General features: G+C 41.8%; 1 protein-coding gene across 1 annotated transcript; it reads left to right on the top strand.

Moving 5' to 3' along the window:
* The first annotated feature begins 5,105 nt into the window (after positions 1 to 5,105).
* Positions 5,106 to 13,822, top strand: LOC103894115 (ras-like protein family member 11A-like). Its single transcript, XM_009273432.2, has 4 exons — positions 5,106 to 5,250; positions 6,680 to 6,736; positions 9,146 to 9,228; positions 13,197 to 13,822. Exons 1-4 carry the CDS (start codon positions 5,106 to 5,108, stop codon positions 13,662 to 13,664), a joined length of 753 nt encoding a protein of 250 aa, XP_009271707.1. The 3' UTR covers positions 13,665 to 13,822.
* Positions 13,823 to 15,077: the final 1,255 nt, after the last annotated feature.

Here is a 15,077-nt window from a genome sequence, read left to right as displayed (position 1 = left end):
TTCAGTTTCCAAAGCACAAACTTTTTTATGAGGCCAAGATGTTTCCATTCTATTTGGGTTGCTCGCCCGCAGCGATGTTCTCTTATACACATTGTACTTTCCATGTCATCTACTACAGGCTCCCGAGGGAGAGTATTCCGCAACCTAAAAAAAAAAAATCCTTACAAAATATGCTAAAAGCGAAAAAGGACACGTGCTCCTTACGGGGTTTCCATGAACGGCAATGCAACAAAATTAGGGACAGGAAATACAGAAATAGTGGAATCTGTACAGCGCTTAACCAAATTTCACTGTATAGTTAAATGATCGCCTCCCTTACAACCCAAAAGAGAATCAAATATGATTTATGACGGCTGTCGCAATAGCATCTGAGGACGCTTCCTTCCCCTTTGGCCTCAGGATCAGAACAACTTTGTGCTGGGTACAATTGTGGTGCTAAAATGGCAGTCTTGTCCCCAGACAACATCTTCTGAGGTTACTGCTGAACCACACGGCCAAATTTTTAACGCATTTTACCCATGATCAGGCTCCACACAAGGTGAAATCCCAAGCACACAGAGAAAGGCTGCACATCCTTTCCTCGTGCACATCACGTTCCGCTCCGTTCCCTTTGTCTTTCCTGCAAAGATGCTTTTTACTTGCCTTTCCCAACTATGAGGGTATTTAGTTACTGGGAGCAAAAAGGTGGGTGAAACACTACTTTTGTTTAGTGCAGCGTGAGAACTGGTCTTTGGGCCCCAAGTTTGCAACAAAGAACAAAGACGGTCAAACAAAGCTGCAAAGATCAGTCTGTTGTTGTTTGGAATACATTCAGGAGCGGGGGACGCGTACACGAGCCGCCAGCTACGGGTTTTATCACAGCATCCGCCAAAGCAACCAGCACTTCCCCAGAAATTTAGCATTTCTGCTCAGAAATGAGCCGCGCTTCTCCAGCCATGTCGCCGTAACGTCAATATACTGTACAGAAACATCTGAGAGATACTGGAGGCAAATGTAACCGTTACAAATAGACTTCCAGAAGAAAGATCGTTTTTGCCAGTGCTAGGCGGAAGGGGAAAGAGTGACAACAATCGCCATTTCCCCAACGTGCTGGGATCTTAGCAAGATCGCTCCGGCTCTGCTCATCTGTTACTCCTTCTGTAAAATGTATGAGGGATAATTATTTCCAGTTTTAAAACCAATTTGACATCCTCATATGAAAAGCGCTATGGTAATGGCAAATATTTTTATTTTTAGAATGCTTCATGTCTGAAGACGTGTAGGAGTGGCAACAACAATAAAAACAGAAAATCTTGTAAAAACCATAGCCAAAAGCAACACAGACCGATAAATAAATCTGTAAAAAATCTGGTGTGGAAATAACGTAATCTCTGTGCAGCGTGCAAAGGCACATATCTTTGCATGGAGCAATCCAAGGAGTGGTTAGCAAAATCTCCAGAACCATCCAAATGTTTTCAAAGTTGCTCTGAGTACTGCAACCATTCTCCCTCTAATTTAAGCTGTTGTTTTTCCAACAGAATTTGAATTTAAAACATGGTTTTCTTAGCTAAATATAAGACCATTGTGCACAAACAATGAAAATCTCTTTTAAAAACAATTCTTATTCTACATGCCAGGGGTTATACAATCTCAAATAGCGCGACTCCTTCTGCATGGTTTCACTCAGTGAAAAGACTATTCTGACGATCTAGAAAATCAGATAAGGATCAGATTTGAAAACCTCCGGCTTTGATTCTGTATCTTACTCGAATTCTTTCAGAATTGGAGCCTAAAAGTTATGATTGGGGGGGCGGGGCGGAAGGAACTTGAGAACAGACTTAAAACTTTTGGAGAACATGCTGCTTTTTTTATTATTACTAAAGCCCATTCTCTCTGGACAGAGATTTCTGCACACAGTGGAAGCAAGCTTTGGTTAGAAGCACAAGAAGCCTGGGCTAGCGCGTAAGAAATTTAGATTGAACCACATTAGCAAAGGAACTAGAAATCAATTGGTCTGCTTCCAAGATGCAGTCTAAAACTGCTTTCACATTTGTTTTAAGCAACCAGAAGCCATCACAGCTGCCAAAAGAAGCAGTTCAACATTTCCTCCACCACTGGTCTTTCATTCCTGCCCCCACGCATCTCCTCTCTTGTGTCAGCACCGGCATCCGTACAAGCACATGGTAAACAGCTTTTCCAGCCTCTCCTCGTACAGCAGCTGCTCCGTGCCTGTGATCGTTTTTGGTGCCCTGCTCTGTGCCTTCGCAGACCCCGCTATGTTTTTGAGATGCAGCGAACTGCACGCCCCACCGGCGATGGGGATGCTCCGAGGGTTTATGTAAGCAGCAAAATGCTACCCTACGTCTCCTTCTCCATTCCCCTCCCGAGGACACCCAACATTTTGTTGGCTTTTTTTGCTGCTGTTGCACACTGAGCTGATGAGTGTGAACTGCCAGCGATGACTCCAAGGCCTCTTTCCTAATTTATGAGTGCCATGTTCTAGCTGAGCATCATTTAAGCGTAGTTTATATTCTTTTTCTCCAGATGCATTACCTTACATTTATCTAGACTAAAGCTCACCCGCCGACTTTATGTGCACTCACTTGCTTTTGTGAGATCCTTCTGGAGTTCCTCAGCACTGGCACAACATTTGGTTACCCAAAAGGACTTTAACTTTTGTTTCTGTTGATTGTGTTGCCTCTCTTTTGGAGCAAGCCAGCAGATCTGTATTCTTCTAGGAATGTCTTTGCTCATATAGAATATTCTCCGTGAACTTGCTTAACTTACCTGGCTTTTTTTCCTGGGCTGAAACTCTTCTGGCCACCTAGAAGCTGATGGATGTATTACTGTTTGTTTTTATAGGAGGACTATTGTGATAAATACTTTTACATTACTCACTGACATATGCTTTTAATAGCAAACAGTAACAAAGGTTCCAACATCCTACACTTAGAGAGGTGGACAGTTACATACTGCTGCTAGCTAATCCCAAAATTTATAATGTGTCCAGCTCAATAACACATTTCGAAGTGCCCTGTTAACTGACCACAAGATTTTGAGCGTTTTCCTATTCCTCCTCTCATTTTGCCTCTTCTTACAAAACTTGTGTGAGATTAAAGCACTCTGGTAATGAAATTTCCTGAAAAAGATTTTTCAGTGTTTGGGTGTTTGCAAAAATCTGGAAGCAAATTTACACTGGAAGATTTGAAAACCATTCACATAGGAGCCACGTCCCAAAAGACACATGATCTGGCGGCTCCCTCCTGGTACCATGAGCTGGGTAGCCCTCCAGACATTTTGTTCCACCTCTTCATCAGCTGACTGTCATGATGGTCAAAGTAATAATAATTGGTGCTTACACAGCAACTCTGCACAATTACTGCTTCAGAAGTAGTTTTTAGAGGGGAAACAGAGCCTTAGAAAAGTGACACATCCATAAATCTTCCGAATCTTGTGCTTATTTCACTGGACTGCTGTGCACCAAAGCTGGGTTTTTCTAAAGCCAGTTCACACTCGGCACGCCCTCTGTGATGCTGCCGTGGAAATTGAGATCATTTGACAACCTGGCCCCCAGTGCTTTGGGAAGGGGTAGTAATCTAGAGACCTGGACTGATTTCACATCCTCTTCTGCTAGCTCGCAACCGTACCCCTGGCCTCTAAAACCTGCTGGGGAGAACTCGTGTGTATGCTGTGATTGAAAGCAGTGGCGTGAAAGCAGCTGGGCAGAAAAAAGTCTTTTTGGTGGCTGCAGCCTCTATGTAATGAACCGTGCCTTCCTTCTGCCTGCTAGGAGCGTACAGAAGACAGGAAAGATCTGCATCCTCAGGTCTCCATGATCTGTGGGTGGATTAGCTGCGGTGCCACTTTCCGTTAATATCCATGTCTCCCACACAGCGTGACAGAGTACACGTCTCAGAAGTATGCTGCCTGCGCCAGGCTCGCCTCTTCCCACTGCTGCCTTAAGCTGCTCCTGCCCCTTGCAGACCTCTTTTGAGAAGTTTTTCAAAGATGAATGCTCTAACTATATTTTCTGTAGTTTAATTTACATCTGTTTTATATTATTTGCAGTTTTGCTTTATCTGGGTCATTCCCTCTCCACTGCTCTTCCCTTTTTCTTCCCTCCCCATTATCCTTGATAACTGAGAGCTGATTGCAGCTAGTGTACGGTTACATGCAGTCATCCCTACAGACCTTGCAGCCGCCAGCTGTCTTAAAACTACACTGGGTTTTCCTATAGAAGTCATTCTCTCTTCATTCCCTCTGTCTGGCTCGCCCCACTGAAGGATACCGAGTCCTTCCTCAGCCTTCCCAAGTCTTGTCGCCAGCCCTAAATTCACTTTTCCATGTTTGGAGAAAACCCAATGCTAATCCACATTCCAGTGGGCCATTAAGACTAAAAACATGTATAAACCAGCAGATCAAATGTATCCCGGAGGATACGTACATGAGCTAGTATTTTGGAATAACCCACAGCTGCCTGAAAACTGGGCGGGGGGGAAAATGTGTTTGTTTTCCTGAAGAGGAGTGTCCCATCAGCTTCAGCACTCTGAAGGGGCCCAACTGCAGGACACAATAGGACGGGGAGAACAACAAAGCATGGAGTTGGAGCCAAGTGAAAATGCAAAGAAACTAGACAGGTAGAACGGGATTATTCAAAGTGGAATTAGAGCAGAGCATGGGGGTGACTGTACCTCGCTGAAAATGCTACCGCAATGACTGTAAAACAGAAGAATCTCGTTTTAGCAAAGAGCCAAGGGACAGCACATAAAACAGGCAGCGGGGAGATAAAGCGGCGAGCGAGCGAGGGAGCGTGGTTGATGGAGGCACACGCTCGGTGCCCGGCTGGAGGAATGTCATGGTTTCACTTGTGATTGGCTGGGGAATGGAGGAGTCAGTTTTCACGGGGGCTGATCAAAAAGTTCCCTTTTGCTTTCCAAAGTTGCTGTCTGAGCAGAGGCTTCGGGAAGAGGAGGCCAGTCGCTCTAACATTCCTCAGGAAAGCTACTTAAATGAAATGAGAAGGCTTCTCTATCCAAGGATATACAGCCAAGAACAGACGCCGAGAAGCTGTTTTCCTTCTTTTCTCCCCCAACTCCTACTGGAGTTGAACAGCTCTCATTTCTGGCATGCGTCTCATCTCTCAGGATACTATGTCACAGTATTCTACTAACTTTCTCTTGCTCCCCATACCAGAGTATCCTGTATTAGACTGCGTGCCCAACAAAATCATCAAGCTCGTGGTACTGGGTGGCAGTAGCGTTGGCAAGACAGGTAAGTCCACAGGTGTAGTTCCATGCTTTTTCTTGCTGCTGCACTTACCAGCTAATTTGCAGCTCAGTTAGACCCAAGGCTGTGAAAACTCCTAACTGTTGCAGCTTGAACATTTTAAGTTACTTTTTTTTTTCTTTTTGAAAACGCACTGAATAATTTGTGAGGCAGATTTGCTGTAGGTCTACGTGAGCAGCCAACGTGAGGTGGCAGTTAAGAGGAGAGGGCACTGTGTTGGGAGCTCCGTACTCACAAATGATTCTGCCTAGTCTTGTGCAAATTATTTAACCGTGTCTAAATTTCTACACCCCAGAAATGGGACTAGTGGTTTTTATTCTCCTGTTGTAAATGTTTTATGCTCAGCAGACAAATAACAGCGTACAAGATGTGTCTTCCTGTATTATTCTCCAGAGAGGAGAAGAAAAGCGGGTAAAGCGAGCATTATTGCTTTTGAATATATGGTTCCTGACTTCAGAAATTATTAAGGCCAGATCTGTTTTACTACATCTGAGGTTCCACAGCACTCAGTAAAATGTTTGATTGTTTTGGATTTGAAGCAGACATATTTTCATATTATTTTTAAGTAATTTGTTGAAGATCGCTGCACAGTCAATTTCATTTAAGGGTACTAAAGAGGTGACCCAGTATCCACTGTGAGAAAAATGATTATTTTAAATGAAATCTATGATACAGTTGTTTGCAGGAAAAACCCTTTTATTTAGCTATTAACTAAGCGGTTTTGCAAATGATTAGGAATCTGCTGAGATGAAAGCACTACAGGAAGATAAGTTACTGTTGCCATGACAGGATTTTAAGTGTTATAAAGTGATCAGGAAAAAGGGAAATGTTCTAATCCAACAGCATAAGAAAGCACCGCAGGTTAAGGTGAATAAGAAGGCCCAGGGCGCTGCAGCATGACCCATGTGTGCAGAGCACATGCGGTCAGTTTGCTGGATGCGGTTAGATATCACTAATGGGTTTCACGAGGAGGACTGAGGATTTTTAAGGCTGGGAAGAACCATTACATCCATCAGCCTCACTTCTACGACACAGAGGTCTTAAATGTGGTATTGGGATTAGTTTCAGTTTATTGGCTTGTTAATCTTTTTCTAAATTATTTCAAACCAAAGGTCAGATTTGTTATACCTGCAATCACAACAAACCAACCTCCGTATCCTACACTGAATAGCCACACTGAATCTGAGGGGTAATTTCCAGTACAAGTTGCAAAAAACTGCATTAGGTATCACAGCCTGGCCCCGATCTTTTTCTTTGAGTGTTGAGAGAGGCACTTGCAGACTAATATGTGAGCAATTCAAAGATTAACTTGGTTTCATATTATACTAACTCTTCCAGTAAGATATTACATGTGTTCTGCAAAGATTGATTTTGGTTAACATTAAAGACCCATATTTTTTTCATTGTTTTACAGCCCTGGTTGTGCGCTTTCTCACGAAGAGATTTATTGGAGACTATGAAGCCAATACTGGTGAGTCTGCTTTCTACTGCAGTACTGCAGATAGCTTGAAAAGAAATCTACTCTATTTTGTGACTGGTGCATATTACAGGAAAGCCAAGCAGTGTTAGATGTCCATAAGGTGCATATTTTCAGTTAATAGCCTCAAGCTATGAAAGCAGTAAATCAAAGGCTCATTATTTATGATCCTTTTAGCTATTTTTTTTCCAACTTGATGGAAAAGGATCAGAGTAAAAGGTTTGCTTGGGGACATACCTATACTAAAATGCAGACTCAAGGAACAACTTGCATATCGACTAAACCGCGGAAACCCAACGCTGCTCTCTCTGCAACCCCAGGGAAGCCAGAGGAATTCCAAAGTGCGTAAAAGTCAGTTCAGAACTTTTCCTGTGTACTCCCTTTTTTCAGTGGCTTTTATGACAAGGGAGACTTCCAAATTGAAGTCTTCTTTCCATAAGATAAGCAACGTGACCATGCAAACTGCTTCTACTGCATTTCTTGTTTAATGCTGACACCTCAGAGGATGTGTCCATGTGAGCTGTTTAATTCACAGCCTCTGTTTCAAGAAAGTGCCAGCTGTATCGGCCAGTGTTGTAGAAAGGATCTACGTACACCGTGCTCATACCTACTAGCACATCCCACACATAGGCCACCTCACAGTTTTTGGGTGAAGTAGGACAGGATTCACAGCAGCGATTGCTTCACTTTGGAGATGCAGGCTGCATTTAGAATGATGAGTTAGGAAAGGAGATGGCAGTACAAGACACCTTTGATCTCTGCCTGTCTGATAAAATACAATCGGAAAGCTCCTCCTTACAGCTCCCTCTCATTGACCCTAAGTAACCTTGATGGTTGGCTGCACTATTTCTCTTTCTTTTCCTTCATCTCTTCTACGGGAGACTGTACATCAAGTTAGACTTCTGAGCTTTGCAATGGATTGCTGCCAGAGACATTGCTGAGAACCACATGCTTTTCTCATTAAGCTACCAGCCCAACAGCCATGCTGTAGAAGAAACAAATATGCCAGAAATAAGAAACAGGTGGCAGTGTATTTGTGATCATTCAACCATGCTTCTCCTTCAATTGGGTATAAGGCAGAGCACAGTCAGTGTCTGGAAGTACCTGCTCTTTTTTCTGCAAGGCATTACAGAGTAGGAATAATATGTTGTCTGGTCTTGGTTCAGGGGTGCAGTATCTTCCCATAAAACAGTAACATCTTTTCAGCTTAAAATCTGATGTGTTTTCAAAAAACAAAAATATCCCAGAAAGGCTACATCACCTCACAGAGTCAGTATTAAAACATAATATGATAATGTTGGGTTCAGATGCAGCAAACTTTGCCACACGAAATTTCCTTATATTGTAAATGTTTCTATGAGCTCAGCCGCTTTTCCACTGGAATAAAAACACCTGTTTCCTTGAACCAAAGATGATTTTCAGAAGTGATGGCATTATTGTCACTAACTGACCTCCCTGTTAATCTGAATTCCTTACTCTCCAATAGATGGGATTTCTCTACGTTTGAGATGAAGTACATGTTTTAGATGCAGCAGTGACAATTGTATTTGGACAAGACTGAAAGGCTGTATACAACAGCTGTGGATATAGCATTTCTTCACATATCCATGTGACTTGTATTAAGTTCTAAGGTAAAATGATGATGACATCAATCTCTGAAGCTGTCCTTATCACAACCACAGGTAGTTCATAAGATCAAAACTTAAGTTTTCATTGTCACTTAACCCCCGCTCCAGTAACAAAATAAAGTTCAAGTCCAGAATAGTGATGGTCTTATTAGAGCTGCATCAGTCCTAGATGTTTTGAACTAGCACTTGGCCCTGAACGTGTCATTCAGATTAACCAGAAGTCAGATTCAAAGTGTCCAGTCTTTGGGGATTCCAACCAAACTCTGACTGCTAAGGTCACACAAACCCCGAAGAGCATCTAGGTGTTTTGTATACAGTCACTTACTCTGTGTCCAAAACGAGAATACTTTCCTTTTTTAAAAACTTTCAGAAAAATGCAATAGAAAACAGCTCACTCCTTTTACAGACAACACCTGGATATCTTGGTTTGAGACTAAAAATATATGCAGTCCACATTTTAAAAAGTTAACAATATGGATTGAAAACCTGAATGTGATTTATGTGCCCACTTTGACTATTTGATTCAATACAAAGTGCCACCTTTCCCAGATACCATCCTCGGTATACATTCAGAACAGCCGACCACATAGCAAATACAAAACCACTTTACTTAAGTAAACAGCCACACAGCCACTCTGGTGCTACTCACTGTTCTATAAGCAGCTACATATCATAAGCCTCAAAAATCTGGATTTCAACAGTTCCATTTTGCCTTTGTGTACTCTTTTATTTTTTGTCACAGTCACTGACTCTAATGATCTTGCTTTTCCACCAGGTGCTTTGTATTCAAGAAAGTTCACCATAGATGGGGAACAGATCTCTCTACAGGTGCAGGATACTCCCTTTGTTTCATTGGAGGTAAAACATCTGCTCGGTGCGTTGGTACTTTACAGCACAGTTACTGTCTCTTCTTTGTTGCCAGCACTTCCACCTGTAAGTAACTCCACTCAGCAGAAATATACCTGGGCTCAAACCCAAATGAAGGCTAACGGGGGTACCTTAAGCCCCGCCAAAACGAGCCCTTGAAGATGTTAAATCAGGCTCCTTTAAGAGTAAGTCAGAATTAAAACAAATCTATTTCAAACACATTACTGCATCCCAAGCCTAAATAGCAGTAAAATCATAGTCTGGCTCGCTCCTGCCAGCTCCTTGTTTTATTTCCTACCAAATGGTTTCTGACCCTGCATGGCAGAAAACTCACCTGCCTAGAGGCCCAGCTGGCTCAGCTTAGACCTTTCCACACACCCAGAATCTCTCTTCTCTAGAAAGGTGTTTCTTTCCAAGGGGACAGGCCTCACAGCAGTTGTCATTTCCAACTAGGGTGCCTTTCAGGGCTTTCCTTATTTTTTTATTTTATTTTATTTATTTGTTATTTTTAAAGTGTTAGCATTTATCTACACCCCTCTTTCTGTCTGTATTTTAGATATTCTAGATTTAATATTTGACTAGGAACCTGTTTCTAGAAATATTTTTCCAAGCAGGATCTAAGATTAAGATGTCTTTTTTTGAAGATCTGCTTCACATGCAGAACAAGAGGATGAAAATAGTGTCAAAGCAGCAGGAAATGTAATGAAATTTGTTTTTACATGAATGGTGGAAATCTCATGAGCGTAGTAATTCCTATAGAATAGCTGAGATTTCATGATAAAATGAGGTATCCTCTTGTCACCATCAAACCTAAACTTCTAGGTTTGGTCTTAACCTCAGTCTAAGCTCTGACTTGGCCAAATATATGTCTGGATGGGAACGCCACCTTCTCTCATCCTCTTTCAGGCTAGCCCTGGACAGCTTTATATACCTTGTTTTGTCTGCCAGGACCCACGTGTGCATGGGTTCATTTCTGTGCTGTAGAACTGTTCCATCCTGAGCTTACAGAACAGGATAAGCAAAGCTCTCACAGCCTCAGTTTCCATTTCCATTTTCTCTGATGACTGGAAGTGGATTTAAGCAGAAATCTTTGTCAAAGTTCCACGCTCTCTGCTGCTGCTGGGGGTGCGCAGAGCAGTGGAGAGGACCCCTCATTTACTCTGGACACTAAAAAGCAAACAAAAGCTGCTATGGAAGTCCTCCAAATATTCAAGTGGGACTCAATAGTACAAAGGCCCTATGCCAGCTTGCTTAGAGAGGACCTGCAAAGAGAAGCTGTTGGTGGTGATTAGGCACAATTGGGACTGCCTGATAAACACTTATCAAAGGGAATCCCCTCTCTGTCCTATCCCATGGAGAAAGGAGGGAGTGAAAGAATTTAATTCCCTCTTTCACACCAGATATATGTTTATTGTCCGGTTTCCCTGTTATAATTAAGACTGTGCCCTAAAGTTCTGTGACTGTAGCCAGAGCTCCACAAAATTTAGTAATGCCAACAGCTGAGGTTTCTTAGTCAGGAACGATTTTAATTTGGTTAGGAAGGAGTTTCATTTTCTTCGTCCCAGTCAAAGGTCTGCACTGTTTCAACAGTTCCCACAGACATGCTTATCTTAGCCTGTGTCTCTGTTTGCATCAAATGATGTATCTGAAATCATTTGAAGGGACTGTTCCGGAACAGAACTTGTTAAAACTGAGAATAGGTTGGATTTTCTGTTAAAATCCTTGAGGAAGAGAGTTTCTTGCACTCTGCAGGCTGAGTACAGTGTTTCAGGAGGAAGTCATGTGGAATCACTGCGGATTCTAGCCACACCGGAAATGTTAATGTTTAAGAGAGAAACAGAAGCAAACAGATAACTGGTTTTGTTAGGTGATTCATTGCTGCTTGGTCTATACATGGCAAATGACTGTGTGTTTCAAAATTCATTCTGGAGCAGAGATTTCCATTTAAAAAGTAGCCCATTAGCCTTTTATTTTCCTGAATAAAGCATTCCGTTGGGGATTATCCATCCATCTCGCTACTGGGTGGGCCTAGCTGGAGTAACTGAGAATTTCTGTTCATTAGGGCTCTCTGAATGTACACCTTCTCCAAAAACATTTTCGAATGCTTGCCAGAGCAATTAGTTCTTTTTTTCCCATGAAAGGAGCTTGCTGGTGAAAAGAGGCTAGCAGGACATGAAGGGTGGCTAATTATCTACAGATTGGATATAACCCAGACACCAAGAGTGCAAATTGCCCTTCTTCCCACAGTCTGCCCTGTCCTGGCTTGAGTTCACTCTCGTTAACCTTTTAAACAAGGCTGCTAGTGAGGATCCCTCTTCATTCCATGTGCAACTCTGTTGGGTTTTTGGGTTTGAGGGTTTTGGGCAGGGAAAGGGGTGATAAGAGCATCTGTTAAGCAATTTCACTGCTAATAGGATTTAGCGTTACTGTGAGCTGGCAAGGGCAAAGAACTACTAGGTACTGTGAGCCGGTATCTCTATGGGCAATATTGAAATATTTACAAAAGGCAGTTAGTTAGCAGAACTCCTGTTGAAAGTTGTAAGCCTAATTTGTACTCTGAGTCTTCAGAAATTCTGCTTCCTTCTTCTCACAGAAGAGCCTTGTCGGTAGTCCTTTTTTTACTGTCTGATCTACCATAAAAGAACTGATCAGTTTTACTCATTCTTTTCCACCTCTGCTTCCTGAAGTTAGGCTTTATAATTCATATTTAGGTGTCTAAATAAAAGTGATCTGTTTTGGGAGATTGCTGAGCATATGCAAATTCTGTTAAAATGAATGTGAATGGCAGATATATTTTCTATAGATAAATAGGTAATGGAACATATGTTCTAATAGTCTTACTGAAGTTGATGAAGATTTCTTGAATAGAATTTAGCAATAATAATAAAAGTTTGGGTGCTGTATTCATGATGTTGAACTCCCCCTAAAATACACAAAAGCCTCTAATTCCTACCAACTTCATCAAGAGCTGAATACTGAATATGCTTAGTGCCTTGTTGGATATGAAAGAAATTACGAAGATCCAGAAAGCCTGTAATATTGACAGGAATGTCAGTTCTTACAAACCAAGCACACTGGCAATAACTGCAGCAGTGATCTCCCTATCTGGTTGGGTTACATGCCAGCACGGATAACAAAGAGTAGAGGATTAGCTGAAAATAGCTTCGTCTTGAAAATTGAGCTGATCTCTTTTCAAGCCCCACAGCGTTGTATTCAGTTTTATATTCCCAACGCTGGTGATTGTTATGGCTGTCTGAGTAGGACTGGTGATGGACTGAACAAATGTGTGACCAGCAAAACAATAATATGAACCCATTGCTGCTCTACAAATGAGCAATGAGATTTCACCTCATTTTCGGTTCCAGTAATTGGTTATTTGTAACAAATTGCTTTTTCGAAGTAACTTTGCCTTTAACTATCTGGAGACCTACACGACAGAAAAACCTGTCAGGCTTCACCAAACAGAGTTAGTGAGAACACCCGTCCATGGACACATTGAATACAGAATTGGAAAAAGCCCTAAAAAAACACCTTGGGGGACAAGCGTTCACTTGCAGTAGTGTGACTAGCCTGCTGAATTTTATAATGCTCTTACCGTGCCCATCACAATTTTATCCACAATAAAAGTGCGGGTTTCTGTCACACTGGTTTAGTACAATAGAATACAGAACAAACTTTTCAATATCGGTATTTTGGCTGTTCTCTTATTTTCAACCAATTTGCTCTGACCCCTCTCCACTCCACATTACTGCTTACCTGTAATATGTTACTGACACAGTGGAAATTTCTCCTGTCCCTGGTACATTCCCCGGCAGTCAGAGAGGTTTCTGCCTGTACATTGAGAAACAGCCACACATTAAAATAAAGTTCCGAGTAGCTAACAGTGCTGTATGACTGTTTGCTCTGTCTGCTCCCTATTCTCAGTTTTCTAATCTCACACCTCTTGGTTTTGACGGCAGGATGACACTGACAGCATATGCTGCCAAGAGCAGATAAACCGTTCAATCTACTGGGCAGATGGCTTCGTTTTTGTTTACTCCATCACAGACTATGAGAGCTACCGAGTCATCCGTCCCCTACACCAGCACATCCGCAAGATTCACCCGAATGCTAACATTCCCCTGCTTCTGATGGCGAACAAAGGAGACCTCCTGCGAGCCAGGCAGGTGTCCTCCAAAGAAGGACTCCAGCTGGCCAGTGAACTGGGAGGTACTTACTATGAAGTCTCAGCCCGGGAGAACTGTGAGGGAGTGCATGAAGCCTTCCAGCAGCTTTGCCAGGAGGTCAGCAGGATGATTGGGAGCTGCAATGGAGAGAAACGGAGAGGCCTCCACCTTGTCCGACCCAAGTCTCCAAATATGCAAGACTTAAAGAGACGTTTGAAACAGGCTTTGACTTCCAAAGGGAAATCTGCCACTACACTTTGATGTAGCCGACAGAAATTGTTTTCCACAGCCCTGAAAAAAAGGCAAGAAAATAAGCTGGTAATAAGGGGCATTGCTGAAATTCAGCAATCAGGTTGTGTGAGAGGCTCTTTCATTTTGTCTTTACATCTTCCTTAAAAATCCTGTGCTTATTCAGCAACAGAACTTACAGAATTTGCTCTTTGGGGCAAGAATTTAGAAACTGTGATTTAAAAAATAGATTGTCCCAAATTATTTCCTTTTTGAAAGGGACACAGTCAAATAGTTTAGGCTTAAAATGTGGATTTTATTAATAAAAATAATTAAATCCTACTTTTAAGACAAGTGACTTCTCTTGGGGATGGTTGTATTCCCAAACATAGGCAATAAGCTACAGCAAGACACGAGGAGAGTGACGTGAGCTACACTGAGCGAGCAAAATGTACTAGATTTGCTTAGTCACAAGACTGGAAAATAAAGGCAAAAAATAAATGAAGAGCATAAATAGCGAGAAATAGTAATTGAAAGCTTTTAAATTGCAGTTTAGAAAGTGTTCTTAGCAACTTGGGGGGAGATTTGTTCATATGCAAGCTTTAGCCTTACAGTGTCTCTTTAAAGGGAGATTTTAAAAAAATGACTATTTTTTCAGATTATTTTTCTTTAAACGCATATTGACTGTTTCTGAAAGTGATTATATGGGCAAAATACATACTTGTAGCAGCATTTTGTAGTCAGTTTCTCAATGGCATACTTCTCATTTTTCTGTAGGTTTCCTACATGGCAATGAGAGAGGGACAAATAGAGCAGTGTGGTTTAAAACCTGCAAAAAAATGGACTGTATTAATTAAGAGCAAGGAGGTCACCTAAAACTATTTAACTTTTTTTTCCAAACTAGTTAGATTTCAAGTTCAAGATGCTGTTTTAAAGAAACAAGGCCTTCACACAAAGTATATCTAATTCATTAGATCTTTTTTTTTTAAGAAGAAAAGGTTTTATGATGCCTGGAATTTCTGGCTTTGGGAATTCATCATTTTGTTATTTGCCTTAAGAATCGACTTTACTCAATACCTCACAATGCATCCAAATCACCAGTCTATCAATACATATTTCACCGGCAGCATCTCACTGCATTGTGTCTCAGCACGTACAAAGGGATTTGAAGCTGTATCCTGTGAGCTGGCCTGTTTTGCGGTAGCAATAACAACAATGTGAAGCATCCATCATTCTATTCTCAATGAGAGTGGAAAGAAACTGGGTTGGACCATGCAAAAGCCATGATGCAACAATCTTTTCTTTAAACAGACCATATAAGCAATTCACAGGACCATGAAATGAAGTAAAGCTCAATGATTTACACTCAGGAACACAGAGGGGAAAGCCCTGGTTTGATGGATACAGAAAAATACTCCTAGCTGCAGTTTCAGCTGGCAATACTGG

Source organism: Aptenodytes forsteri, unplaced genomic scaffold, assembly GCF_000699145.1.
Source record: "Aptenodytes forsteri isolate BGI_AS27 unplaced genomic scaffold, ASM69914v1 Scaffold191, whole genome shotgun sequence".
NCBI classification, from domain to species: Eukaryota; Metazoa; Chordata; class Aves; order Sphenisciformes; family Spheniscidae; genus Aptenodytes; species Aptenodytes forsteri.
The sequence above is the reverse complement of the archived record's forward strand: the minus strand, read 5'-3'. Positions and strand labels throughout refer to the sequence as shown.